Genomic DNA, 26,115 nt, shown 5'->3' on the forward strand with positions numbered 1-26,115 from the left:
AGGTACTTTACACATAGGTTCAAAGCACGTTACTCATAGGTTAGAAATAAGTTTTGGGTACGCTAAATATTACCTCGACGTGTTTCGACTTATGAGTAACTTACAAGTAACGTGCCTCGACGTGTGTGCAATGATCATGTAACGTGCCTACAACACGTTACTCATAGGTTTTAAATAAGTTTCGGGTACGCTAATCATTACCTCGACGTGTTTCGACTAATGAGTAACTTACAAGTAACGTGTGTCGACATGTGTCAACGATCGCATAATGTGCCTACAACTTATGGCCAGCATATGCGGAACGTGTGAGTCATACGCTGGCATACGTCGTAAAATTTCAAGCATGCTAAAATTTGAGGACAACCACAAAGTACAACGATGAAAGCCAGCGTACTACTACGTATGGCAGTATTTTTCAGCGTGCTCTTAACGTATACAAAACTTACCCATAGCGTATTCGACGTGTGCCAGCGTTTTAGACAAATTTTTCATGTCGGCATACGCTGGCTAAATTGTCAAGGTGTGACAGCGCCTTAATCAAATGTGGGAATTGTAAGGAATACCTATTAAGTCTTAGTAGTAAAAGGAGCAAACCATTTGGTATCAAGAGAAGGCCGGCAGTGGATCATGTATTTAATGTATGAGAAAAATCGGCACACCAAGAGAGGAGTGTTATCGCTGCCTTAATTATTTTAATGCACATGCTTCAAATGTTCCTGCGGAGAATTCTGGTGGCACAAGTGACATCGGACCAAATGCTTGTGCCGTGGTCACAAAAGGAAAGCAGGGAATTTGAAGGAGGTGGATTTGGGGTGGATTAATGGGGGTAGAAAAGATCGAGGATTTGGATGGGGGACGATAAGAGATCGTGGTGAACAGCTGTTTTGAAGGTCTGGGGGAAGAATGGGATTGAACAGAGTGAGGGAGTTTATTCGAAAGGTGGGAAAAAAGAGGAATGAATGAGTGAAGGTGAGCAGTGATTCGTGATTTTGGTAGTTTTACCAGGAGGGAGTTGTTGGTGGACCTTGAGCGCTGCGGAAATATGGTGGGGACAAATCGCAGACACAGCAGTGGGGGGCGAGACCGGAGAGGAGATGGTAGAAGACAGAAAAACCATCGACCTGCTTGCGGTGAGAGAGTGAGAGGCCCAAAGACTCAGCCTCATCGCGGGAGATGCCAATGATCCCAAATGCCTTGGTTTCCACAGCGTGAAGCCATGAAAGGTGGGAGGCAGGAGCACCAGCCCAGAGGGGAGAGCAGTACTCCATCAGGCTGCGGACGAAAGTTTTGTATGTGGTCAGGAGCTCAGGTGGGCCGAGGAAGGACTTTGCACGACGGAAGATCAGCGACTGGCTTTGGAGGCGTGGTTGGAAATGTGACTTTCCCAGGAAAGGTCATGGCAGATAGTGAGACCCAGAAGTTTGAAAGAAAGGACTTCTTCCAGAGGATTATTGAGAAAGTGTATGGGGGGGGGGGGTTGTGAGACATTCTGAGACTTTCGGCAAGACACAGTGAGAGTGTGAGATTTGTCTGGATTGAAAGACATGTTCAACGTGTTGGACCAGTTTGTGATTTTACCCAGATCTGCAGTGAGCGAAGAAGCTGCTGCTTGTCAGTCTGAGGGATGACAGATGGTCTGGCAGAGGGTGGAGTCATCAGAGATAAAGAGGATTTTCCAGAGAGTCGGAGAGATGAAAACCAGAAAAAGAACAGGGCTCAGAATGCTGCCTTGAGGAACTCCAGCCTGGACAGGAAGAGGGGATGAAAGAACTCCATTTAGGGCCACAGGTTGACTGCGACAGGAGAGGAAGTCTGCGAGCCATGTTCGTACTGCAGCATAGCAAACCAATTGTTCGACTTTTCATAAAAGCACCAAAAATTGGTACGTATGTTGACTAATGTATTCTGAACAATTCTGGATATGGAGCCACTCGAGATTTTGCCTTGGTCAGCTTTGGTGGCCATTTTGGAAAATGGCTGCCATTCTACTTTAACAACATGGGATATCTGTCATTGTTATTCTCTTTGTAGGTTTCTCAGAGGTGATAAATACTCCATGTGATGTGCATTTACAAAGGAAAACGATATAAATGTCATTTGTGTTGATTTATTATATTTCCAACCATTGTATTTGGGAAAAATGGTCATTTTTAAGGGAAAATCCATTTTCGCACACAGCATCAGTGACAGGTTCAGAAGTATTTTATTGTGGTGGTGCCAATCCAAATGCCAATGAGGAGACACGTCACCATGAAGAAACACTGCTTGCACAGGAAGCATTTGCCAAAGATGTACAATCACTTGTGGCTGTCATTGAAGAGCTGGGGAATCCCTTCGAGGAGGATAGTCCAGATTTGCTGGTCCTGCAGTGATTGAAACAGTTCGCACTGCCAAGCAGATTGGACAAGAACAGTTTCAGGCATACTCAAAGGATTGCTTCATCGACAGAATCAAGACTATTGACGAACCTATAAAGAGGAACAAACTCCCCCTCTTCGGAACAGACAGAAGACCAAAAGCACCCAAAGGAAAGTAAGCATCTGTGAAGAATGATATGGCCTTGTTTGCAAGGCTCTACATCGACTGCCAGAACCGCGATGGGAACCTGGAGGAGTTCTTCCGTCATGAAAATCAAGCATGCCCTCCCGCGTTATCTGATGCAGGTAAGCTACACCTGGGTAGCAAAAGCGACTTGCTGGTGTGCCTTGAAGGCGTTGCTGAATCTCAGTCTGATGCACCTGCTGTCACTTCTGTTGTCCTTGACGGTGCCGTCATCGTGCAGATGTTGAAGCCTGGCACTACCAAGACATTTGAAGAATATGCCCACCAAGTCTTCATCCCATACGTCGAGAGGCAGCTGTGTCGAGCTTCACGTCTCGACCTCGTTTGGGATAGCTACAAAGATGGCTCCTTGAAGACGGCGACAAGGGAGAAACGAGGAAAAGGGGTGCAACGGCGCGTGGTGAGCATCGCAGCCATACCAGGAAACTGGCAATTTCCTACGTGTCGATGCAAACAAGCTGGAGCTCTTCACCTTCCTGTCTGATGTGCTGGTGCAGTCCTTCCATGAAGATGCAAAGGAGCTGGTAGTCACTGATGGTGAAGCAGTCATCTGCCTTCCAAGGCAGGAAGATGAAAGCTCTCTGGCTCCATGTGGTCAAAAAGAGGCGGACACTCGCATCATGCTATATGTGGCCCATGCTGCAGAACATGACCACCGTCGGATTCAAGTTCGAACCATAGACACCGACGTCATCGTCTTTGTGGTGATGGTAGCCCAGGCACTACCATGCGTGGATGAACTCTGGATTGCCTTTGGGATTGGCAAGAACTACCGCTACATCCCTGCCCATGAAATAGCTGCCTCCCTCGGTCCACAGAAGGCACGTGCCCTCCCTGTCTTCCACGCCATGACCGGATGTGACACGGTATCAGCATTCCTGGGGCATTGGAAGAAATCTGCCTGGGCCACATGGAACTCGTTTCCAGAACTGACAGATTATCTTGTGACCCTGACCACCATGCCAGTCAACATCCAGGATGACACAATGCACTGCATTTAAAGGTTTGTGTTGCTCCTCTATGACCGCACGAGTCCATATACGGACGTCAACGAGGCCAGAAAGAAACTCTTCGCCAAGAGGAACTCCGTCCAGCGCATCCCACCTACCTACGATGCCTTGGAACAGCATGTGAAGAGATCAGTCTTTCATGGTCGCTATGTCTGGGGGCAGGTCTTGATCCCTTAACCCGTGCTTCCATCATCAACAAGCTGGGGCTGGCAGCAAACAGAGTATGGGTCCTACGAACCGCTCTGGACCACACTCCCTGAGGCTTCAAAAAGCTGCTTCGAGCTGGTGTCGTGCGGCTGCAAAAAAGGCTGTAAAAACCGCTGCAAATGCAAGAAGGCTAATCTGCAATGCACTGGACTGTGTGCCTGTGAAGGAGAATGCCAGTAGACAGACGCAGTAGACACAGACTGAGATATCGGCCTAGCTTAGAATGTGCAAATGCAAAGTCGCATTGCTTGTAAAAGTGTTGACGTCTTGATCCAGAGCCAGTACACTTGAGCTCAGAAACTCATATTGTACTAGACTGATGTATGCGTGTACCATGTGTCCTGGTAGAATGGTAGTAGACAGTAAACCGTAGCCGCTTCAAAGTGAAGTGTGTAATAATTTGACTACATTTTATGAGTTTGTCATTATCACGATTATCAGTTCCCTTTTCAAAATAGAGTAAAGTATGTAATCTATAATGCAATTTTTGTTGATTCCAAACCCATTGAATGTGATGAATATCATTTGACTCTTGTTCTCCAGGCAATAATGGTTACTTTTCAGTGAAAAGTTTCAGGAGAGCAGCAATTTGCAAATCAAATAATGCTGAAATATTTTTACCGAAAATACTGGCTCATAATATTTGAATACGCCTGTTCATGGTCAATTTACTGAATTTTACACTTTCCTTATGTCTTCCACCACTACAATAAGAAAATAAGAGCCAATTTCGCTAAAGTAGAATGGTGGCCATTTTGGAAAATGGTCGCCGAAGCTGACCAAGGCACAATCTCGCGATGGCTCCATATCTAGAATTGTTCGGAATACATTATTCTACATGTCTACCAATTTTGGTGCTTTTATGCAAATTTGAACAATTGATCTGAAATATCAGACAACGCTGCTGGACTATGAGTGGCGATGGCCTTGGATACCACAGGAAGAGAGTTTGGTGAGCAGGGCAGGGTGCCAGACCATGTCAAAAGCACACAATATGTCTCGGGATATGGCTCTGATTTCATCCATTGAGGACCTCCATCCGTTGTTGGGAGAGCAGAAGCAGCATATCCAGGGTAGAGTGACCTGGTCTGAAACCAAACTGATGATTGGAAATGAGGCCGTTGGAAAAGAGGAAGGATTTAATGTCTGAAGTGATGATGGATTTCATAACCTTGCTGATGAGTGGGAGAAGGCTGATTGGTCTGTAGTTGCAGGGATCTGTTTTTGCACATTTTTTGTGCAGGGCAGTGATGTTTTCTGATTTCCAAGCAGGTGGCAGATGACCGTGAGCAAATGAGAGGGCGAATAGAACAGAGAGAGGGTGAGCAAGAGCTGAGGAGCAGGTTTTTAGGACACATGCGCTGATGCCATGTGGACCGGTTGCAGAATCTGAGTCGAGGTTTGATAGCAAGCTCTCCACTTTGTCAGGAGAAAAGGACACCAAGTCCAGGGACAGTTGGGTGTGACTTAGACAAGGTGGGTACAGAAAGCGATGGGTTTTGGACACAAGATTTTGATGCAAACACTGAGTTTTGGCATTCAGCCTTTTCACATGCGGTATCAGCAGTTTGGCCATTTGATGTAAGGGAGGGATGGAGGAGGAATATACACCAGAAATAGATTTGATTGGACGCAAACCAGGATTTGTCAGATGGAGAGAGAGATTTGAGAGTTCAGACTTGAGATTAGAAAGATGTTGCTTTCTGGCTCTCCTGAGGGTACATACACACTTGTTCCGAGCTTTATGGAAGGAACTGAGATTATCCTCTGTTGGGTTTGCTTTCCATGAGGCAAAGGCAAGTTGTTTCTGGACAACTGTCAACTGGTGTTGGCTCAGTGGTTAGGGTGGCAGCTTGGGATCCTAGGGTCCTGAGTTCAAGCCCCGCCGGCTGCTGAATTAATACACCAGGGGGTTGACTCAGCCTGTCATTCTTCCAAGGTTGGCGAAATGAGTACCAGTTCCAGTGTGTGTACTGGTAGATGGTCACTGCATCAGCGACACAGTTGCGCTTCAAGAAATGATAGCTACCCCGGCAGCTAAGCTGCCATGTGACCACCAGGACAACTGCCTCGCCACAAGCTTCAGTGAACTATGGGTGGGAGGAAAGGTAGGACAACTGAAGACGAGATGGGATAAATCTGTGCATGAGGGAGAGCAAGTTTCTTTGAAGGAATTCCCAGGATGAGTTGTTGGAGAAAGTAGCGATGGGAGACCAGTCTCGATGTTTGATGGTTGCTTGGAGTCCCCGCCAGTCGGCTTGAGTGAAATGACAGACTCGACGGTGCTGAGGTGTTTCTCTGATAACAGCCAGAGAGATGTCCACTTTGACAAGCACGTGGTCAGAAGAACCGATTGGAGTGGAGGAAGAGCAGCAGATATTTTCAGGGAAATTTGTCAAAATCAGATCCAGAAGAGATAGAGTACCCTTGGTTGAGATCCGGGTTGGGAAATTGATTGATTGATTGAGTCGCAGAGAGCTTTTGCTGAAGTTCCATGACAGGTTAGAGAGGTACCCACACCGAGCCAACTGGCATGATGACAATTGAAGTCACCACATATGAGGAAGAGAGAGTTTGGATGAGAAGATAGAAGTTGGTCCATGTTTTTGGAAAGTGAGGTGAAGATGGAGTCATCACTGTTTGGTGGACAGTACAGTACACATATAAACACAGTACAGTACAGTAAACATGAGGTGGGAGTGGAGGGGCAGCCGTAGCCAGACGTATTCCTGGGTGTGTATGGGAGTGGGGGCAGTGCATGGAGAGTGAGGAATAGAGTCTTTGATGAAGAGAGCAACTCCACAACCAAAGACGAGGCTCAGGTCTGTCATACCGGAGGAGGGAGTCACCAGGGAGAGCTACTTGGGAGTCAGAGATTTCTTGAGGGAGGAAAGTTTCTTTGAGGCAGATTATGTCTGGTTTGTCAGTGGCAACCTGTATGGAAAGATCTGTAATGTTTGAGCGAAGGCCCCGGATATTTGAGGTCCATGCTGTTAATGAAGAGGGAGGGTGTGGTGGAGTCTGCGGGCCTATGGGGAAGGGCATGGTGATGATGCATGGTGGGCGTGATGATGGGAGGAGTGGCCGTGGGGGTCGGCAAGGGATATGAGGTGTGCGCGCCACCTGAGGCGTCGTAGTAATGCTGGAGTCGGCCGGCTCGTGAGTGTACCGAATACGGAATAAAGGGGAGCCGCGGGCACAGTACGCCCGCGCTCGCACTCGTGCAACACAGCCCGGCTCGACTGTCCTTCCGCTCGTGTCTGCCTGCTAAGCATCTCCCATTTCAGTACAGAACAGTTGGCGAACGAGGATCTTCGAATCGGCGTGTGTAAGGGCGGCAAATGACCCGTGCGGTTCCAAGCTACGGAGCCAAAGGTCTCGCCAGCGCGAACATGGCAAAGAGTCGGTGCATGGCAAACGTACGCGTGCCCGCCTTCGTCGGAATCGACTTCGGCCACGTCGAGTGGGCAACGTTCGTTCGTTTGGTTCATTTTCTTGTTCGTTTTGTCGAGGATACGCGTTTCGGCTCGAACGCGGCGTTGGACGTCGCGCAAGCTCTGGAGAATGTCCGAGGTCTCGATGGTCGGGGCACAGCAGATGGTCTCGGGGTCATCCCGATGGGCCAGGCACGCACGGCCATGCGCACGGTCTGCGGCGCGGGTCGTGGGCGAGCGTGGCAATGCAATCACTCGGACGGCGGTCTGGGCTCTCGAGGTCGTCTACGGTGTGTGGGCCGAGGGTCATCGCCCATTGTTGCGGTCATAGATGGCGGTGTGCGAGGCGATCCTTCCGTCCCGCGTCGAAACCTGCTTGCAATTGATCCGGAAATGACAAGATCAGTGGCAGGGGGGGGGGGGGTGGGAAGTGAGCGAGGCACGGATCGGGTGTCGAATTGAGTCCACTCGTGCTGCCCGCGCATCGCATTCGGCTGTGCCGTGCAAATTTACGGCAGAGGAGCGTCCGGCATTGTTCAGAGATCATTTTATTTCTGGTCTGCGAGCAGCCATCCTACGGTTGACCGACATCACATTCGACTCGGCGGTCGCGACTGTTTCATCTGTCGAGCAGACACTCACGGATGTCCGCGCCATGGCTGGCCAGGATGTAATGAGTAGCTCCAGCTGGAGCATGGCGACTAATCCCGAAGGCCACGCGATGACCGCGCAAGTCCGCGCGATGGCTCAAGTGCCGCAGGGTGCTCGCGCGCCTAGCGGTGCAGGACGAGGGCGCGCACCGCAGCACGGTCGCACCGGGAGCGAAGGGGCACCGCAGCACGGTCGCACCGAGAGCGAAGGGGCACCGCAGCAGGACCCCAGTGACCTGGAGATCAGCCTGCAGCCGGGGCATGATGATGCCGGCGAGCCGGAGCAGGAGCCGGGCTCGGCGAGCCGGACCCTTTTGGGTTGGAACGGGTTCCGGTTCGTGCCTCCAGATGTGCCAGTGCTCTCTTCGAGACCTTCGTCGAGTACCGAGGGCGAGGCTCTGGCGGCGGGGGCCGCGTCGATGCAGCGGGAGCCACCGTTCGTTGCTGCCTGCGGCGATGATGTGCGCTCCAGGAGCGGCGAGAGCCATATCAGCTCTCGCGATGAGTTCCCGCGCTTCGTTCGCGATGAGTTCCCGCGCTTCGGCAGGGTTCGTGAGGCAATGCGCATCGGTGTGGTTCAGGCAGCTTCAACAGGTGGCGGTGGGCCCGTGGCGTTAAAGGGAGTCGCGAGTCGCAACATCAAGTCAACAACCAAGAAGCGGACTCGTGATGTGGGTTGTGGGTTGTTGTTCAGGGCATATGTGTTTTTCCTTGCTCTAGTGATGCAGTTTAACGTTGTTGAAATAAATGCCAGCAGTTCTCATGTGAAAGTGGATTTGGCGGGGATCAGTCAATGGAGTTGGGATTATGATCAATGTGATGTGGGGGCTTCAGGGGCGGTGGTGGTGAATAAAAAGGTTGAGTTGGCCGTCCACTGTCCCGGGCCGCAGGTAATTGCTTTGTCATGTGCTGGGATTTTATCAAAAAAGCGCGCTGTACGGAAAAATGAATTTGCGATGCTTCGAATATTATTCGTAATGATTTATAACGAGCCTATGATTGCAGTGTGGTTTAAGTGGAGTTGCTCCCGTCTAGCGGCCGTGTGGGTCTCGGAGATCGACTCGGAACCAAGACTGGTGCCCTGGTCGGCGTTACCCCCACCTCTGATTGCGAGCGCAACTCTGTGTTCGCTCAAGGCCGTTGGGACGGGCGTTGGCGTCTCAACTGATTGTGGGGCGTGAGTTGTTTTGGCGCATTAAATGCATGCAGCCAGCGGCGCTGTTCAGTGCCCCCGGCCAAGGTCTAAGGCTGGCGCCACGACTTCCAGATAGCGGGCTGCCGGCCTCGGGATGTTTATCTGCGTCGGGTCTGCCTGGGGGGAGTGGGCCGGAGGCGTTTGATGGGGCCGGAGGAGGTTGGCTCGAAAGGTCGTTACGACCTTGGCGAGGGTCATGTCAGCATGGGCCGCCTGGGGGCGTTTTTGCTGCGTAATGCTGCTGTGCTTCTCATTTTGCTGCTTCATATCGGTAACGCGGTCAGACCTGACCTTTGCTGCTCCACTCACTCGCATTGACACATTATATGATGTGGTGTGCTATTATACTTTGCTATTTTCATTTTATTTCCATGATTATTATACGAAGTCCTTCGTGTTCTACATGCTTCTTAAAATGGTAACAGTTACTTATGGATTACTAACAAATGGTAATCAGTTAATAATCATAGTTTTAGGGGGGAGGAGTGTGGTGGAGTCTGCGGGCCTATGGGGAAGGGCATGGTGATGATGCATGGTGGGCGTGATGATGGGAGGAGTGGCCGTGGGGGTCGGCAAGGGATATGAGGTGTGTGCGCCACCTGAGGCGTCGTAGTAATGCTGGAGTCGGCCGGCTCGTGAGTGTACCTAATACGGAATAAAGGGGAGCCGCGGGCACAGTACGCCCGCGCTCGCACTCGTGCAACACAGCCCGGCTCGACTGTCCTTCCGCTCGTGTCTGCCTGCTAAGCATCTCCCATTTCAGTACAGTACAGAGGGGAGGAGGCTTTGGGTACAGGGGACGGGAGGGGAGGGAGGGGGTAGGATAAGGGAGGAGACGGTAGGTAAGGAGAGTTGTTGAAAGAGTGTGGGGGATTGCATAATATCTTTGGGAGGGAGCTGGATGAGGAGGAGAAAAGGCTCTGTGGTGCTGGGGGAGAGGGGGGCAAGAGCAGCAGAAGGCAGTTGAGGATTTGAGGAGGTGGAGTGATGAGATGGAGGTGAGAGGGCAATGGAAGGAGGCAGCTTTGTGGATGAGAGGGGGGGCAACTTTGATAAGGGTGAGTGAGTGGGATGAATGGTGGGAGAAGAGTAAGTAGGGAGAAAGGTGAGAGGGAGGCTTTGAGGGAGAAGAGTGTGATGGTTGCTTTGAGAGTGAGGGGTGAGAGGGGTGAGTTGGCACTGAAGTTGGAAAAAAATAATGGTTGATGGAATGCGAACATTCATTGCAAACTGGGTTTTAATTTTTTTTTTAGGTCAGAGATGCGATTAAACACGTTTCTTGATGGATGTAATAAAGGCGAATTGAGAGAATGGAGAGAAGAAACGCTGTAACAGTTGCATTTTTTAGGCAAGGTATGAAGGAAAGGTTGAATTGAGAGCAGTCTGTTGAAATAGAAGAAGAGTAGTGCATTCTGATGCAGTTATGAGTCCCACATGTGTGAAAGAGGGAGTTCGTTTTTATTTTTATTATTATTATGATTATCATTTTTTTTTTGGAGAGAGTTTTCATCAGATTAGGTAATGGAAAGGTTGTAGAAAAAATCGTGAGGTGAATGGTGAATTTTGATCGGTAAACGCAGAGGGTGGAAACAGATCACATGGTTACGGGAGAAGCATGTGGCTATGGGAGGTGTATCGTCAAAAGTGGATTTATTTATTTATTTATTTATTTTAAATAAGGATTGCATAACATTTGGAAAAGGGAAGGTTGAAGTTAAATCATGTAGGTGTGTGGTGAATTTGGAACTAAACGCAGAGTGAAGCTGCTCAGTCGATGAAAAGTATCAGGAAGAGGGTGGAGAGAGACATGTGGTTACAGGAGGTGTATAGATAGAAAGGATACAAGGAAAATTATTAATTTTTGAAGAATAGGTAAGATTCAAGAATGGTAGGTTGTAGGAAGAAATTGTGAAGGTAATGGCAAGAATGGGTCAGCTCAAGTAGAATAAAGATGGTGTGCCGGCAGAAGAAGGAGGAAGAGGAAGAAGAAGAAGAAGAAGAAGGATCAGGACTCGTGGGTTTGCAGGGAGAAAGGTAGTTTTTTTTGGGGGGGAGGGATTTAAGACAAGAAACAGTGTTTTGTTGGGAGGGATGGGGGACATTGGGAAAGTGGGGAAAATGAGAATTGAAGGTAATGGGGAGAGAATACAAATAAACACGATCGTACACCGAGAGGGGAAGGATGGGTAGGCCTCAAGGAACTCGGGAAGACAAGGTCAACGAAAACTCACAAAATAGCACGATTTTTGAAACAAAACCGAACTGGGAACACACAGTAACATGTAGGTGAGAAAATAAACAGTTAAAACGTGACAGATAATGACCGGAAACTTAGCCTTGAGAATGTCAGCAGAGAGCCCTGAGAGACCCTGCCGTCGCTCCAAACCCAGAACCGGAAGTCTGCGATGGCAGCATCATTAACCACGTGCGCAAAGGGGAACACCAGATGTACCACTCTGTATTTTATGTAACACACCAGTGTAAAAGCCCGTCAAAAATGATGGGTTATATTTTTTTTTCAAAATATTCAAGGAGACTGGAAGATGTGACGCTTTATAACACGACGTGTACATATGTGGCTGTATTTTCTTTAACTTCTGGAACGTTTCATTTTGACGGTACAACCTCGTGAGCGTGTCAAAATCTGAAGCCTCGGCCTAGCATCAGGTGTGCTTCAATCTTCTTTATTTTTTAGACATCCTCCGGACATAAATGAACACTCGTTTTACTCTGCGCGCGTTACACATCATGAGTAGTGAATTCCACCTCCCTGCACCTTATATTTATTAATTGAAAAAACATTTCTGTACACCGCCCATGAGGTTCGGTTTGTAATTCACCATCTACGATTCCACTGGAAGAGACGTAATTACTCTTTTATGGAAATAATTTTTTTAAATTTTTTATATATTATTATTGGACTGAAGACTCGACATCATTTAGGTCCTGTAACATTAGAGTTGAGTCTAAACCTGAAACTTGTTCGAGTCATTTTTCAAGTCATTCAAAGTTTAATTATCATAATTACAAGAACCGCATCTTGGGAAATGCAAGAAAGTACAATCATTAGATTAATACATAACGGCTTCTCGGAAAGGGAGTTTAAAGGGAAAGGGGGGGAGGGGAAGCAGATGTGGGAGAGAGGGAGCGAGAACATGAGGCAAGGTCACATCCATCGTCAAGTTAGTGTGTTATTATAAATACTTTTATGTCACTCGATAACACTGGCTGCGTTTGAAATATTTTTTTCAGAAGTCGAGGTTTTCTCAACGGTTCTTATATGGTTTTTGCATGCTGAATTCAGAAATGTATCTAATTTCGCTCAATCAGGTCAAGTTTTTATGCTATCTCAATTTTAAGGAAAAAAATAATCAAAATTTTTGTTTTTTTAATTAGCATTTTTAAAATTCAAAATCACATTGACAGAAAATGTACAAACTATATATAAAATGACACACAAGTACACTTAATGTGGAAGAAAGTGTCTTCTCAATTACTTTCATTTCAATTTCAGAAAAATATAGATAAATCGTTGTTTCTGGCAACACCCAACTTCAGTCGCTCCAGCAGTCGCTGTTTTCCTTCGTCTTTTTAATGTTGAATTTCACATTAACGGTTTATCAAATTTTATTTGAGCCAGCTTTATCAAATTTGAATGTCTATAAAATACAAATTGTGGAGAGAATCTGTTTTTTTTTCTTTTTTTTTTTTTCTTTTTGTCAGATTAAATGTTCTGAAATTTTTTTGGTGTATAGCACCAAGCCAATCGTAGCATCATTTCTGAGCGTGTGGCTGTGCCACAGATACAGTAATTGTAGGTTAGGGTATGAATTTGGAACACACAATGACCTACTCTTGAAAAAGTCACCATGGGATCTTTAATGACCAGAAATCAATGCCGACAGATGGGATGAGACATCCAGCCTAACAGATCACCTGACAGACTCTGCTCGCTCATTGATGCAATGCAAAGCAACGTGATGGTTTGTAGGCTGGTCAGGATATGAACCCAGACAAGACAGTTAAAAGGTGGAGTGTGCTATTTCTGAACTATGGTGCCAGTCCTTAATAAACAATGGCGTACATGGGCAATTGTCAAGTACTATTGGACATGGGATTTACATCTGTCGTTTCCGAATCTGGAGCAAAGTGCTCTACTCGGCCATCAAGGCTGTTTCTGATGGCAAAGGCTAACTGAATTTGACTCTTTCATATCAAATTGCATTAAGCGTTGCAGACAACACACAGGAAAATGAATCTGGCTGACTGTTTCAGCCTCGGATGATCTTATTTTGACTATCTGATAAAATTTAATGTAGGGATGCAATGTAGTTCTGTTTACTAAATGTAATTCAGTTTGGTTCGGTTCAGCTTGGAAAAACGACTCATCTTGCATGTCGCTCTGATCATTTGAACATGCCTTCAGTGCCTCTCGGGAATTTAGAAAGGACTTGAATCAAAGAAGGGAGTTTGCAAGTCATCTCGAGTAAATTTGCTTTAAGTGGCGAGTGAAGTTATTTAGCATTTTAAGATGTTTTTTGGGGAGTATGGCAGAGGGGAGAAGGTTTTCTGGTTGCATTATATCATGGATGTGATGGGGTTAACGACAAAGTTTAAATATTAATTGCTTCAAATAAGAAAACTTTCAAAAGCTATAGGATGTTCTGTTCTTCCCATGTAGAAATATTTCACCAAGGTTTGGTGCATGACGTTTCATGTGTTTGGACATTCTTCGCATCCATTGCCTGTTTGTTTATTTATTTATTCCTTTATTTCTTTAATGTGGCTATTCCTCTGCCGCTGAAGGTGAATGGAGGTTATGTATTCACCCGTGCTTGTTTGTCTATCTGTCTTTGTTTTGTGAGCAGAATATCTCAAAAAGTTGTTGACAGATTTGGGTGAAGCTTGGTGGACAGGTTGGGTGTGAGACAAGGCCAAATTAATTGGATTTTGGTGAAAATCTGGAACTGGATATGAGAATGTTAAAATTATTTTTAAGCGATTTTTTTTTTTCACCATTGAGAGATATGGCCAAAAACGATATGTAGCATGATATCTAAAAACGTTGTGGATGTGTTGGGTCGGTGACGATAACAAGCAGATTAGATTTTGGTTCAGGTCCAGATGCCGATTCACCCTATCGGTGAAATACAAAATGTGAACTGTTCGGCATGGCCGAGGTATGTGCTCAACTGAGTGCTGTTCTAGTTTCATATGGTTCATCTGTTCATGATATGTCAGCCATGCTTGCTCTCGTATTGCTTACCCATTATGTGTCAGTAATGTTTACGCGAGTATACCTCAAATATCTAATTTCCTTTTACTTTTGTTTGCACTCATTATTTGTATAGAGGTAGAACTGTGAACATTTGTTCTATTTGTCTGGCGATTTGGCAAGTTGCCTGTGCCAGGGTGTAAGACATTTTGCGCCGTTTAGCTGGGACTCAACCCAAAGCAAACTACTGACACAGGAAAAGGTCATTTAACACATCATGACTGCATCACACTATCAATCTTGCATTTCCACATAATGCTGGTTGTGCTGACAGTAAAAGGCTGACCTTGAAATAATAGTCAAAAGAGATGGATGCTCAGAGATGGTTGGGGTGGGGTTGTGCAGGTGGAGAAAAGGAAGTAAGGACAGATGAAAGGAAATGCTTCCTTTTTTTGTTAACTTTGATATCTATCTCAGGGCAGATGGAAATTTGGAGACCGAATTGACAGGAATTTGGAACCTGGGATCTCATGGAACCGAAATGACTTACTCTTGCAAAAGTCACCATAGGAGCTTTGCCATCCAATAATCAATGCCAACATATGGGACAGGACACCCAGCTTAACAGATCATCTGACAGACTCTGCATGTTCATTGGTACCAAAGGGGACATGAAAGTACAGGTGTGCATGTGTACACACGTGCATAAGAGGAAGATGGTTGTGACGAGGTGCAGAAGACAAAATAGCTCTCCTACTGTTTTCATTGTGTTGCTTGCACAACCTTTTGCAATCTGCAAAAAAGAAAGGTTTTGCCTTCAACAGTTGTGTAATAGCAGAAGGGCATTGCAATTGTTTAGAATTGCTGTATCAAATGCCTGTCTGTAATAAAGAGGAAATGGGTTTAAGGCGGACAGAGCCTAAATGAATTTGATGTCCATTGTCAATTTCCCATACCCCACTCTCCGACATCCATCTTCCATCAACCACTGTCTTTGTTATGACCACAGCCAAGTAGATGGATACCATGTCGAGTGAGTTAATGGTCTCGCCATGCTCGATTTTGATTTATCTCACTTTCGCAACAAATTTGACACTGTTGTGAACGCTCGTTTTTTGTTTTTTTTTCTCTCACCATGTGACGAAATGTAAGCCAGAAAGGAATCTGCTTAAACGAGAAACTGTAGGATTGTGTGTTGACATTATAACCAAGAGCATTTGTATCTATCTACCAGCATCAATATTTACGGTCTTCTTGTATTGCTGTCTATTCGGAATTAACTCAAATGGTAACAACATTGAGAATTTACAGTAGCCAGTCCAGAGCCATGATTTAAACCGAAATTTAACTCCTGGAGCATCTTAGAATCCCACCTGAGAGCCGGTCAATGCAGCAAATTCCAGCACTACATGTGCACTTGCTCACTTTCTCACTTTCTTCTGCTATCAATCTACATTTGGTACAAGGTGTTTAGTTACCGTAGATTGAACAAATTTGATGGTCATTTCATTAGAGATTGCATAAAAAAATTGGTGTGATTTAATAATACTGAGCATCTTTTTTTTTTCCCCCTGTGCTCATACTTTCAATAATATATTGTGTTACTATGTAGATACTGTATTCTTACATACGTTTCATTCTTGAGTATTGGAGTCGACAAATGACAGCCCCTCCAAATTAAACAATATGCTAATTTTTAATATGGCACTTTCAAAATGATGTAATCTGCCCGAGATTGCTTGGCCGTACTTCCTGCCTGCCAGCTAAGGATTGCAGCATGGAACGACTGGACAAGAGCTTTTAAAGAAGCCAAAAATACTTGGAAAGGTACCTGAGAGAAAAGGGTGCACCGCTGCACAATTAAACAGTTGGAGAACTTCCTAATCAATTCGTCAAATAAAGTTGATATCTTTCAGTCTGTACTGCAACAATTCCTGATGACATGGACCCGTGAAAGGCCAAATGTTCGTAGCCGGGCGTGTTCTCTCCAAACCTTCATGCTGAACACTGACGGGAAGGTCATACTTTCTTGATGTCCCATTGTGGGGGTTGTCGATGTGCAGGGTAAGTTTTTTTTTTTTTAGTTTTTTTATGATTATATTTAGTCTTAATTATGTTTGCTTGGGGGAGGGGTACGGGAGGTGTTAGTGTTATAAATATGTATATTTTTTGTTTGGTTCAATGGTACAAGAGAAATTTGACTAGATTTTTACGTCTCTTGGTTGTTTGCGTGCGTGTTCACGCACTGAAAAGTAGCATCTTTTATTGACTGCAATTAAAACGGATTGTATTTTATTCTCTGTTGAAACAAAACAATTTCTCAATTAACCTGGACTGGACACTGACATGAAGTGGTATAGCTCATGGTTGAGCAGTCATTCTGAGTAAGAATTGATAAATACTTTGGCCTGTTTGATGGCCTTCCAATATAATGCTTTCTTGTTTTGCCATTGGTCATCCCTTTGCTCTGAGATGTGTTTCTGTTAACCTCCATCCCCCACCATATGTAAAGCACCTCATGGTACTGTATTGTGGATTATTAATGTATTTGTGCTTTTGTATGTATGTATATATATATATATATATATATATTTATATATATATATATATATATATATCTGTCTGGTGCTTTTTCCTTTATTACACTGATCTACTTATAAAACAATCAATTTGAAGGTCATTTGTAACTGCAGTAGCTGGAGCTTGTGTGCCTGAACAATTGAGTGGAAACAGAACAGAGGTCTGGCTTATGGAATGACAACAGATTTTTTTTCAAAGCCATTAATGATACACATCTCATTTTAATTCAAATAAATGCAGAGCAAGGCGTCTTGTACAATATTACATCGAAAGACGCACTATTTCGTTCTTGTTAAAATTTTATTTTATTTTATGTTTTTTTCTTCTTGAGGCATGGGTCACGTTTTATTTGCTCTTAAATTTGGTCGTGGCAAGAATATGATGCCTAATTACTAAATTGAGTCAACAAGATGATACATTTTGCCTTTGCTCTAAAATTGTCGAGTAACATTTATTTTTTTGAATGCAGCCCGTGGCTGCTTGGCTGCATCATTTTTTTTTGGGGGGGGGGTGCGGCTGTGCCACTGATGCATTGCCCCTGTTACCAGCACACTGGTACTCATTTTGCCTACCTCGGAAGGATGACAAGCCGAGTCACCATTTCTGGTGTTAATTCAATGGCTCGACAGGGGCTTGAACTCAAGACCCTTGGATCTTAAGCTGGCCACCATAACCATTAAGCCTGTCAAGTGACGATATACCAACATGATATTGTTATTTTCAGAGAGGGTGGCTCAGGCTTGATTGTAGCCCAGAATGTTTCCATCAAGGAGGAGCCTGAGCATCCAGTACGGTTGAGCTGAACCTGAGTTGCTGTTGCAATATTTTTCTCTGAAAGTTCCTAAGCAGAAGTTTATTCATTATAGAGATATAAATATTTTGAGCATGGTCTACAGTCTATTATATGTACCAATTTATCCCTTGTGAAATACAGTGTGATGCTGCCTTTAATGGTTATTTTGTGCACGCTGTAAGCGGCTGAATACAGAGGTTGTAAACTGAATACAAAGATGGTGTTTGAATTGAGACTGGCATGAAGTCCATGCTTGTCGTTAGCTATGCCACCGAAGGTGGACGGAGGTTATGTTTCACCTGTCTATTTGTCTCTGTCTCTCTGTGAGTGAGCAGGATATCTCAAAAAGTTACGAATGGTTTCGGACAAAATTTGGTGGACAGGTTGGGTGTATGACAGGGACGAATTGATTCCAGTTTTGGTGATGATCCAGATCTTGATACTAGAATTTTTAAAGTGATTCTTCACTATTGAGAGATCGGGCCAAAAACGATATATAGCACGATATCTCAAAAAGTTGTGGACGGATTCGGACGAAATTTGGTGGGTGCCAAGGAGCAATTGTTTAGATTTTGGTGATGATCCACATCAAGATACTATAATTTTTATAGTAATTCTTTACAATTGAGAGTTCGGGCCAAAACAATATATGGCATATTTTAAAAGGTTGTGGACGAGTTGTGACAAAACTTGGTGGATGAGTAAGGTAGTTGACAAGAACAAGCCAATTAGATTTTAGTTCAGGTGTGGATGCGGATCTGGCCTATGAGTGGAATACAAAATGTAAACTGTTTAACCTGCGGGAGGTATGTGCTCTACCGAGTGCCGTCTATTTGCTCTTGTGGAGGTAGGCACTCTCTTTGCGACTTGTCGGTCGAAACACAACTTAAAGGTGGTGTAACAACACCTGTAGTCTCAATTGTTTTTAAACATGCGAATTATTCTGCAGCTTCTAATTTACACACAGTTGAAATGGATTTTCTTTGACGTAAGCACCGTCTTGGGCCTCAATTTGTGGTTTCCATTGCTCATCATGCCAGTGAGAACCGTAATTAAAAGCTCAAACTCCCCGAAGCTGTTGTTCCCTTTTTGAGGTTTGACACTGTCCTGGTACACTCTCCCTGCATATCCAGCACTCGTGTTAAAACCATAGAGGTACACATGTGTTAAAAAGAACAAACCCATTTTGTTTTTGTTTTTTTTACTTCATCTAGGCTCGTGACAGAGGGTGAAAACGGCAATGCACTGATTGTGGGACAGTGGGGAAATGTGGGCAAAAGCAAGGGAATGAGCAGAAAAAGAGAAGAGGGGAGTAAACACAGTAAGAGGGTCGAATGAGTAAGGGTTAAGGTGGGTACAAAATATCATAGGTTTTTGAGGGTGGTTCACATGAGATGGTACACCATGAGCTTGAAACCTTGGAGTGAAAACAGAACTGCCTCAGGAAAGTATATTCCACCCCAAGCTGGAATTCCCCCACCTCCCCCTCCCTCTTCCAGAGTGGGTGGATATTACATCAAGAGCTTGTGTAAACTAAATCCCATTATATAATGACTATCATGAATTGTAAAACATGATGTCATTTCACTTTAATCTTTGCCTTTGGTAATTGCAAGTCTGCAGGTTGATTGCTGACATTTTACAGCTCGGCTAACCAGGTCTTCCCTTTCTTTCCAGGACAGGCTGCAGCATGATTGGGATTAGTTGATTTGCTAAAATAATTATTTTGGCCATTCAGGTGAAGAAAGGGTGCACACGAGTGTGAAACACATTTATTTGAAGGAGAATGTGGTCTTTTTGCACGTAGGCATGCTGGGTTACGGTCTAGCCAAGGCAGCCGTGCATCAGCTTACTCGCAGCCTGGCCTCTGAGAAGAGTGGCCTGCCTGAAGGGGTGACTGTGTTGGCCGTCTTGCCGTGAGTTTGTCTATCGTGCAGGGTCACAGCTCTTACTTGAACTGAATAGTCAGAAATTACTTCTGCCTTGTTTAAGACTAGTATTGCTACTTCAATATTGCTTGGAATTGCAGTCCAAACTTGTGATGATCCACTGGATAGCATGCTCAGAGATGCATCACATTTCCTGACCAGCGTGAAGTTGAAATATTTTTTTATTTATTTAAATAATCCACGTGGATTCAGGCCTGGTAATTCAGAAATTGCTGGGAATTCCGATCATTAAGTCTACGTGGCAACTGTAACGCCACTCATGACTAATTTGTTATTCTGTTCTCAGAGTCACTCTGGATACACCAACGAACAGGAAGTTTATGCCGGATGCCGATTTTGGCTCGTGGACACCACTCGAGTTTGTTGCAGAGTGAGTGACTCGTTTGTGTGTACATTGATTCATCCCTTGCGTTAATATTTCAACCATTTGTGTGACAAGTGGGTGCACTCACTTCTGGAGATTTATGCGTTTGCAAGCGCTGCAATAACTTTGTTTTGCACTTTGCTCAGCCAAAAAATATCACTATACATATTTAACCTATTTAAAATAAATTATGCATCAGATACTGCCTTTGATTTATATATATATTTATTTATTTACTGCTAATTTGCGTCCTGACATGGCATATGTGACTTGTCTCTTTTCATGGAAAAGCCATCATAGTATATTCCGTCTTCTACAAGAGCAATGGAAATGGAAGAGCAAGGTTGAAGTGATATTGGGGTAGCGGGGCAACAATTGTACACACCAGCAATGGAAATGGTTGGGTTAGGAAGGGTTGATGGCGGGTAATCAAGATGAAGGTCAGGATTGCGAATTTCCAGAGGTGGCGGTGCACTTCCTGCTTGAAACCTAGGAGGGAAGAATGGGAAAGAACGGCCTCTGAAAGACGGTTCCACAGGCGGAAGTAGTGAGGAACAAAGTTAAAGTGTGCAGTCAGCCTGGGTTTTGAAGTTTAACCAGAAGGGGGTTACTGGAAGAATGAAGGCATCCTGGAGTTGCTGGGAATGGTCGGAGGACTGAGAGCAGAGGGATCAACATTGGAGAATGGGTGGTAAAAGATGGAGAACCGACCAGCCTGCAATGTGAAAGCAACAGACTTTGTGCTTCGACCTTGTCATGGGAGATTGCAATAATGTTAAGGGTTTTAGATTCCACAGGATCCAAGGGAGATAGGTGTGATGCTGGGGCACCAGGCAATTGGGGTGAGCAGCACTCAAGGTGAGCTGAGCAAATTCAAGAGACTGAACCTTTTTCAGGGGCTGACCATGGAAATACATAGGTGGGTTTGTTTGACGATTCTTCTAGAATCTAGAGTGATAAGATGAAACGGTGAGAATTTTCCAGGATAGGAGGACATGTGCCATCTATCAGACCAACATCGAATCAATTCCAGATTGGCAGAGTGACGCAGCTGCAGTCTGCCTAGCAGTGAGGTGGGGGTACTGTATGACATAATGTGGAGTCGTCTGCCAAAGGGAAGAGAGAGGTTTCCAGAGTATTGGTGAGATCATTTATATTGATGAGAAATACGACTGGGCCCAACACGCTGTTTGGGGAATTCCACTGGTAGAGGGTGAGTTGGTTCCATTGATAGCAACATGTTGACTGCTTGAGTGGAGGAAGTCAGAAATCGATGAATGGTGGAGAGCTTGGCAAGCAAAGCAGGATACCAGACTGTTTAAAATGGCCAAAATATCCTAACCTCTTGATTGAAATTTAGGGGGTCCAAATATTGCTGAGTGAGACAGAATGAAACGGAACTCCAAGAAGGAACCCAAAGTGAAGAGCAAAGATGGAGTCATCAGGAGGAACCTGGATAGGATTTGGGTTTCAGCCGCTATTCCACAATACGGGATGTACGATGGAGGATGCCAACTTTGAAATTTGGTTTGCCTGATAAAGATCATGGTTGATAGACCCAGTAGTTTGAGTGACTGAACTTCCTCAAGAGGATTGTTAAGAAAGTAGATGGGAGGGTTTTCCAGACCGTAATTTTGGATATTGACAGAGCTTTCTCAGGGTTAAAAGACATTGTTACAGGTTTGAGTAAGGACACGGATGGTCGCCAGACCAGCCGCTCGCCATCTAACCATAAGTCCGCTGGCCACAGATAACTCCGCAGCCTGACGGGTTGTCAAACAACTATGGACGTCCATTAAAATAATTAAATCTAATGGTTCTTAAGCCCTCAATCATGTCACCTTATTTTACTGATTTAATGATTTTAACAAGGGAACCACGCCCTCAATGCTCACCTGAGTACTTATTACAGCCGAGCAGAACATGAGTGCAGCATTGGCTAATCAGCAGAGCCAATCAGTGGGGCAAAAACTTCCTGTCTGTCTATTATGTGCATGCTATGCCAGCCCAATGAAAGAAAGGACACCCAGGCAGGTGTGAAAGATGTTCCTCAAATAACAAACAGCAATCCTTTATTTACATGGGCAAGACAATAGTCTAAGCATGTATTTACAAGCAAGCCAGCAATGTCAGAAGGCACAGAAGAGCAGACTTACCTGCACAAAAGACATGGTATCGTCATTCATGCGGGAAGAGAATTGATGTTTTTTTTTTGTTTTTTTTTTACCAGTTTTTAATTTTACCAGTACGGAGAATTGATTGTTTTGAAATGTGAGAATTGTTTGCGTGTACGGGGTTCGACGGGGGTTGGTGGTGACTTGGAGACTGAGGAGTGCAGGATGGATGGACTGATGAAGAGATGGCTGATTGTGAATAATAAGAGTGCGGGGTCGGAATGGTGAGAGACGGATAAACAGATGGTTCGAATTTCGGATGACGGATTGTGGGATTAAAAGAAACAAATGAATTGAAAGAGGGATTGTTGGATTGAGATTGTTGAAGCGGTTTGATTATGGATTGAGAAGGTTGAAAGTGGGTGTAGAAGGGGAAGATCATTCCGGTGATGAAACGGTCTGATCTCCCAACGCATTTTCCCCCCGATCCCCTGGATACATGGTAAGAATCTACCTACACACAAACTAAAGAAATAACTGGGGAAATTCCTGCATGTTCATGGATGTTGTCCTCAGGGTGCATTCCCAAAACCGCAACTATATATTCCAAGTGTTGAACCAGCTTGTGATTTTTGTCAATATCTGAAGAGAGGGAAGAGGCTGCTGTCTGCCTGTGAAGGATGAGGGATGTCTCAGCAGAGCAATGGAGTCATCAGAAAATAGGTAAAGGGGATTTTCCAGAGTCGGAGACATCATTGATCAAGATTAGGAGCACTGCCTTGTGCCACTCCAGCCTTGATAGGGAGAGAAGAAAGGATTCTGTTGAGAGCCACACGTTGGCTACGGCAGTTGAGGAAGTCAGTGACCCAAGAGTGGAGTTGGCCTTGGATGTCATAGGCAGAGGGTTTGGAGAGCAAGGCAACATACCAGATTGTATGGAAAGCTCAAGATATGTCAAGACGGCCCTAAGCTCATGTCTGGCATTGAAGGCTTCCAACCATTGTTAGGAGATTAAGAATCTGTCAGAATAGAAAGACATGCACATGAAAGAAGAAGTTGACTTGCATTATATAAGACATTCCTGACTTACACTTGAGACTCGTACTGGCTTCCCTGCTCTGTCGGTAATGGTTTTTTTTATTATGCAGTTAAACATTTTTTTTTCTGTTGTTGTTTGGTCGTCAGAATGAGAATAAAGGGATGTTTGATGGTTGAGAATGCAGCTGCAAAAGTTTTTAATCTGGGGTACTCCAAGAGAACTCACCTTTTGGTTTTAATCAGCGGTGAAAGGTGCACATTTCTGTAAACATTAAACATCGAGTACAACTCATTTGAAATGAAACATTGCAGCAGTCCAAGGAGAAACCGGATAAATCCTTGACACTGCCTACTTCTCCACAAGACAGACGGTTGCTTGTGAGAACAAGTGATGAGACTTAAGCAGAGCAGGATATAGGATTTAGAATGGCAATCGGATGAGGAGGTGGTATAGCTGCATGAATCCTGGGTGCCACCATGTCAGCCCTTTTCTTTACCTCTGTGTTCAGGATAGTTGTGGCCACACATACTCTTAATTTGAATAGATCTGCAAATTATATTTGGTAGTTTGTTTTCATTGTGGATGAATATTACTTGATGTTAACAAAAGCAAGGTTTCCTTGATCCAGCATGTGGAATTTTGGTCATGTGTGGTTCTTCTTTTGGGTACAGTGTGAGTATTGTGGATTTTTAAACCCACCTTGTTGTGATCGTTGAAGGATTCTAACTGGCCGATTGTGGAATCCGATTTGACTTCAGGCAGAGTTTAACGTTTGTCCGATTTGGTTATAAAATTCTGCATAAAACCCACTGACACTGATAAAACCGATGTCCACACAAGTCCTTCCTTGTGAAACAATTTATTTTCTAATTATCCACCATACACTTCTCACCCTCGGACATTGAACTTAAGAATCCCCATTGATTGCAATATTATTTGGTTCTATTTCATTTATTCTTACTTTAGTTAACAGTAAGACCAACCTGATTCAATTCACTTCCACATTACATCAGAGTTTTATTCTGACTTGGTACTTGGTCAGTTCCAAGGAGCACAAGCCACTGAGATTCTAATACTTCCTCAGGTACTTGCACTGAAACAATTTTACATTTCAAAGCATTTTATACTTTCATGGGAGAGTGGTGGGGGCTATCAACCCAGACTGCAGACGTGTCCTTTAGACGAGAAGCCACTACGTACATTTCGAGGCAAAGGTTCGCTGTTATCAGCTAAGGTCACTCCACTCCAGACTAAGACATTTATCAACATTAAGGGTAAAAGTCTCTTGGCCAGAAAGGACAGCCAATTCAACTTGTAGCATAAAAGTTATATTTCTAAAACTCCATCTGTTACAATTTAGAATACATTAATATAAATTTTCTCCCACACTCCCCTGTTTTTTTTTTGTTTTTTTTTTTCAGGAAAATTTGAATAATTTTTCTTACACATGATTACCATGTCCCGTTCCTGAAGGAGAAAAGATTTCCATTACTCAAGTTCAATCAACAATGGCAGCGAGTGTTCATATCAGAAAATGAGTGAGTTTCCATTTAATTTATGGCCTGTTCATCAGCATGTGTCACACATTGAAAACATGCTACCCAAAGTCAGAAGATAAACAGGTCAGGGTGTGGATAGAGCAGCACCCAACGGGAAACACAATCGAAGCACTCCTTGAGCTGAGAAGGTAGATGTGGGCAAGTACAAGCTTGGGCCGGACACTGGGTTGAAGGAGCGCAGTGTGGAACTTCAGGCCTGTCGTACATTGAAGCAACCACAGCAAGTTCATGATGTATTTGCAGAGCAGCAATCGAGAGTGTAGCTGAGAACATTCCTTCAGGCAGGCACCACACAACGCCGACGTTAAGACTTTGCTCAACCTTCTCCTCAGTGGGTTTTTTTCCTTTCTTTTCCCACATTGCTCCATCTTATCTCCTCAGGAAGGGGCATGATCACGTGTTGAATGCTCAATCACCCAAATCTGGGTTCTCCCCATCGTCCAATCTTTCGGTTGAAGTTCTTTCCAAGCTTCACGAAACGAAATCGTACATTGCTTCAAAGACTACTTTCAACACTCCGAAACAAATAAAGCATCAATTAAACACCAATCAATAAATGTCATGGGCACATGTATTTCAATAAGACTAACAAAGGTTCTTATAGAAGCATTTAAATTGCATTATATGTCATATCAATATTTTCATCCCTTTCCTTGTTATTTCCCAAAACAACATGCTAAAATATACAGAAATCTCAGTTGTATGTGCACTCAAAACATCCATCTCATTTTCTATTTCCATGTAAAAGCAAACAGTCTTTATCAGGGTTCCAATTTGCGATCAATATAATTCTTTTCACAAAAATATTCCATCATTTATCCCAAAAATATGAAAGTAATCTATTTCTTCAAGAACCGAATCCAATTCGATTTTGCACAGTTACCATTTTAACATTCACATCTGCTAAACAATTTACAGTTTCATTCACAAATAGTTCCAGAGCAACTGCCATTTTTTTTTTTTAATCTTGATTTAATTCTCAGTAACTTTTCCTTATCTTCAATTAACAGATTGACAAGGGTTTTTTTAATGAGCTTAGTCTGAAAGTAACTAACACAGTTACCACACAACCCCCAATTTGAGAGTTCCACTCCGCTCGGCCATCCTGGCATCGAGTTGCCAATCTGCAGAGCGTCCTTGGCTGCAGAGCGTAAAATATCTCAAAAATAATGTTTAACCAATCTCTCTAAAACAACACTAAATTCCATCGACATTTTAAATCCCTGACTTTGTCCATCTGTCCACTTCTCTCTCACCAAAACAGCAAACATGCTGCCATTTTTCCAACTCGCATACACAAACCATCTATCACTTCCTCTGACCTTCTCGAATCTTCTCGAATCTTCTCGAATCGAATTACGAATCCATTTTCCTTTATCAAAACAAATAAATCATTTTAAACAGTTGTACAAAAATTGTCAAATCTGTCATCAGGCGAATATCA

At 44.2% G+C, this 26,115-nt stretch overlaps 1 protein-coding gene across 1 annotated transcript in view; it reads left to right on the forward strand.

Moving 5' to 3' along the window:
* QDPR (quinoid dihydropteridine reductase) overlaps positions 1-26,115 on the forward strand; it is a 49,415-nt gene that overhangs the window by 18,755 nt on the left and 4,545 nt on the right. The window contains exons 5-6 of the mRNA XM_085848549.1: positions 19,454-19,562; positions 19,882-19,965. Of these exons, the coding sequence (XP_085704675.1) occupies positions 19,454-19,562; positions 19,882-19,965 (193 nt within the window). The remainder of the gene's footprint in view (positions 1-19,453; positions 19,563-19,881; positions 19,966-26,115) is intronic.

The sequence above is a fragment of the Eptatretus burgeri genome, chromosome 12, assembly GCF_056783735.1.
Source record: "Eptatretus burgeri isolate ZD-2024b chromosome 12, Ebu_testis_v1, whole genome shotgun sequence".
Lineage (NCBI taxonomy): Eukaryota > Metazoa > Chordata > Myxini > Myxiniformes > Myxinidae > Eptatretus > Eptatretus burgeri.